Consider the following 2,020-nt stretch of genomic DNA (forward strand, 5'->3'; position numbering starts at 1 on the left):
CCCCCAGCTTCCCCCACCCCTTCACACACCCTGATGTGGAAGGTCTGCAAGCATGATGCCTTCCTCACCCCAACACCCCAATGATTTTCCTACCCCCATGTCCCCCTCCGCCCCTCAAAACACGCACCAATGTTGCGTGTCCAACCCCATGCCTCCCCATCCCCTGACATTGCCCCACCCTTTGCCTCTCCACACCCTTCACACTCCCAGATGTGGCAGGTGTCCACCATGTGCCCACAAAGATGGGGAAACTATACCTCCCAGAAAGCAGTCAAAGGACAGCCCATTCAACAGTCAGGTGTTTTATTAAGGTGATAGTTTATCATTTACTTTTTATTCACATGGCATATTTTCTCGTCCAAGCTTGCGCCGTAGTATTATACTTGTCCCTATCCATTAAGTACATTCTTGCAATAGATGGAACTAAGGTGTTATTAAGGTTGGGGTCACATAGCATGGAGGTGATGGACAACAGTACTTTGGATGTGGTCAGTGTGGGAGACCACCGGGACTTGAGAATATCTATATGGATATTTCCTTTTCTGTCAATATTGGGATGGTATATCCGGGTGGTGAAGTAAACCCATGGAGGGTGAAAAGGGTACCCACATGGGAAGTGTATTTTTAGTGAAAAGATTCCTCCCTTGTAGGGGCTATTGGGGGGACCCATGACGGTCCCGCTCCATGTGAACATGTCATTCCCCACCGGCCCTATGGACCACATGGGAGGAGGGTCCTTAGTGATGTCTGTCAGTTCTTTCTCCAGGCGATTTACAGCCCTGGACAGGTCCATGGGTACAAGGATTGTCCCAGCATCCTGGTAGAGACAAGGGGGAAACCACAAGTCAGGCGGGACCATGGTTTAGGGTGGGTGTGTCTTAGAGGAACCGGGGTTAGAGGGGCAGACACCTCCAGGTTGGTGGGTAAGAAGGCTGGAGCTGGGCTGTGGGGTGTGAGGGGGTGTGGGGGGATAGAGAGGGTGGGGGGAGAGGAAAGGGGAGTTGGGACTTGGCTGGACCTGAGGGGCTACTGCTCACCTGTGTCCCGCTGGTCCCTGGCACCTCCATCTCTTCTGCCTCCATCTCTTCTTCCTCCATGTTTGCCTCTTCCATCTCTGCCTCCTCCATCTCTACCTCCTCGATCTCTACCTCCTCCATTTCTGCCTCCTCCATCCCTGGCTCCTCCATCTCTTGGTCCTCCATCTCTGGGTCTGCTGCTGAGCCCCTGAGCCCCACGGCTGCACTACCCGGACACAGCGCCACCCTGTGACAGGACCAACTGCTCGCCTGCCTCTCCCCTCAGCCCTGCTGTGTACACTGGTTGCTTGGGGCAGGACAGGGTATGCTCTGTGACATCACAAGGGCCCGCTGATGACATCAGCAAGTCAGGGGACAGGGCCAGGGGAGATAGGGGGCTTGAATGAGAGTGGAAGGTGGGAAGGACCATGGAGTAGAGTGGGGGGGTATAGGGTAGGAGCAACCATAGAGGTGAGTGGGGGGTGGAGGACAATGGGGGAGAGTAGAAGGGAGTGATTTGGGGGTGGAAGGGAATAGAGAGTTATAGGGGAATGGGGGGTGGGGAGTGGGAGGGTCCATGGAGGGGAATGCAGGGAAATGGAGAGGGTGGAAGGCAAGAGGGACCACTGAGGGGAATGGGGGTGGGACCAAGGAGGGGAATGATGGGGAGGTAGGGTGAGAGGCCAGGGGAAGGTAAAGGGGGAGGGGTGAAAGGAGCCCAGACTCTCTGGCTGGCCGACTGCAGGCTTCCTGCCCTGATTAGTTGGGTCTCAAGCACCCCCACCCCAGAGTCACCCAATGCAGAGGAGCCTTTGGTTCCATGAATTCCCACACCCCTCACTCACCCAGACTCACTTCTGTGAACGCTCCCCCCCCAGCTTTGTGCTAATCTCTCTACCCACCATTCTTACTCCTGAGCTTGAGCTCCCTCTCTTTCTATGGACATAGATGCCCTGGAGAGTGAGCTGTATCCCTATGGGCCCTTTAAGATGGGGTCTTCCCTC

General features: G+C 55.4%; 1 protein-coding gene across 1 annotated transcript; it reads right to left on the bottom strand.

Moving 5' to 3' along the window:
• Positions 1-337: 337 nt before the first annotated feature.
• Positions 338-793, bottom strand: LOC119053816 (ubiquitin-conjugating enzyme E2-17 kDa-like). The gene has a single exon (XM_037151582.2). The coding sequence runs from the start codon at positions 791-793 to the stop codon at positions 338-340; it is 456 nt and encodes a 151-aa protein (XP_037007477.2).
• Between the last annotated feature and the right edge of the window lie 1,227 nt (positions 794-2,020).

This window comes from Artibeus jamaicensis, unplaced genomic scaffold (genome assembly GCF_021234435.1).
Source record: "Artibeus jamaicensis isolate MK-2021 breed Jamaican fruit bat unplaced genomic scaffold, CSHL_Jam_final contig_241, whole genome shotgun sequence".
Taxonomy (NCBI): Eukaryota; Metazoa; Chordata; class Mammalia; order Chiroptera; family Phyllostomidae; genus Artibeus; species Artibeus jamaicensis.

Bases quoted from the DNA above. Each gene is read 5' to 3' on its own strand.
- LOC119053816 (XM_037151582.2), bottom strand. From the start codon at position 793: ATGGACCTGTCCAGGGCTGTAAATCGCCTGGAGAAAGAACTGACAGAC.